This window comes from Poecilia reticulata, linkage group LG10, assembly GCF_000633615.1.
Source record: "Poecilia reticulata strain Guanapo linkage group LG10, Guppy_female_1.0+MT, whole genome shotgun sequence".
NCBI lineage: Eukaryota > Metazoa > Chordata > Actinopteri > Cyprinodontiformes > Poeciliidae > Poecilia > Poecilia reticulata.
Window position 1 is genome coordinate 6,188,895 of NC_024340.1, and position 1,518 is coordinate 6,190,412.

The window sequence follows — 1,518 nt, forward strand, 5'->3', positions numbered from 1 at the left end:
TACTTGAATTTTTTTGGCAATGTTGAGAGGTTTTATTTTGGCTCTTTGCATTATTTAGCCTCTTCAGAGCCTTCATATGTTATCAGTCTGTTAAAGATAGTATCACCGATAGCTGTACAATTTACAGAATGCCTGTTTTGTTTAGTTTTCTTCTTGGAAAAAGCTTTTAAAAACAAGTTTTTATCTAAATTAAGATGAATTCATGGTTCCTTTTTCTACATAATGTAACCGGTAGTGTTTATGATAAAAAAATTATTATGTGATCGGTATCAGTGATCGCTATCGGTGATCGGCCCTCATGGGTGATCGGTATCGGTATTGGCAGGAAAAAACCTGATCGGCACATCTCTAATATATATATATATAAGTTGGGTAGCTCTTGAATTGCTACAAAATAAATCTGTATTTCCTCCCTCAGCCCACTGGCTGCAATGTTGACACCTTAAGATGCCATGAGACCTAAATTGGCATGGAGTCATCCCAGTTTTCCATGTCTGGCATATAACCATTCACTTTAGCTTTTAAAAAGTGGTTCTATTGATCCTGTGTCCAGATAGCATCATCACCTGTTTGTTCTGAGGATTCTGCAGCTTCCACTTCTCTTCCTTACAGGGTGCCTCCTCACCCTGACTCTCATACTGATAGGAGGAACCACATAGGCTATTTTTCCTCCAACAGAATCCAGAGGAATCACCTCAAACCAGATGTTGGACTGGATTTTATGTCACTGTCATTTGTGAATGTTAGCTTCTCATTTTCAACAGTGGAGCTATAAAGGTTGAAAAAGGGTATTTTGGAGAAAATCTCATCAACATCCATATTTCCACTAAATAAAAGGCAAAAAAATAAAATTTGTTTGATAAAGGAAAAGCCTCTCAGATTCTGAGCCCGATATCACCAAACTATTTTTTATATTAGACAATTAATTTAATTTCACACAATTATCGCGGTTGAAGCCATTTGTTTGTTAAATACTTAACGAAACATATTTACCTTGTTTGATGTTTGTTGTGATTGACGTATAGTCACAAAGATAATTAGTCCAAGTTGGTCATTTATTGAACTTTCAGAAACTACAGCGGCTGTGATGCACCAAGACAAAGGTAAAACAACCCGAACAGATGATCAACTCTAAACCACTCACACCTTTTTACTCTCTGTCTCTGTCATTTAAGCACACATGTTGCCATGGCAACCTCCTGCGCTCCACAAGCCGACCAGAGATTACGTTAAAAACATACAGTGGGGCAAAAAAGTATTTAGTCAGCCACCAATTGTGCAAGTTCTCCCACTTAAAAAGATGAGAGAGGCCTGTAATTTTCATCATAGATGTACCTCAACTAAGAGAGACATAAGGAGAAAAAAAAATCCAGAAAATCACATTTTCTGATTTTTAAAGAATTTATTGGCAAAATATGGTGGAAAATAAGTATTTGGTCAGTAACAAAAGTTCATCTCAATACTTTGTTATCATTCATTTTGACCCCACGGGGTGTGATCTTGCGTGGAGCCCCAGAT

At 37.0% G+C, this 1,518-nt stretch overlaps 1 protein-coding gene across 1 annotated transcript in view; it reads right to left on the reverse strand.

Moving 5' to 3' along the window:
• The window catches only part of mgst2 (microsomal glutathione S-transferase 2), a 7,257-nt gene extending 6,297 nt beyond the window's left edge, over positions 1-960 (reverse strand). The window contains exon 1 of the mRNA XM_008419754.1: positions 940-960. Within this exon, the coding sequence (XP_008417976.1) occupies positions 940-960 (21 nt within the window). The remainder of the gene's footprint in view (positions 1-939) is intronic.
• Positions 961-1,518: the final 558 nt, after the last annotated feature.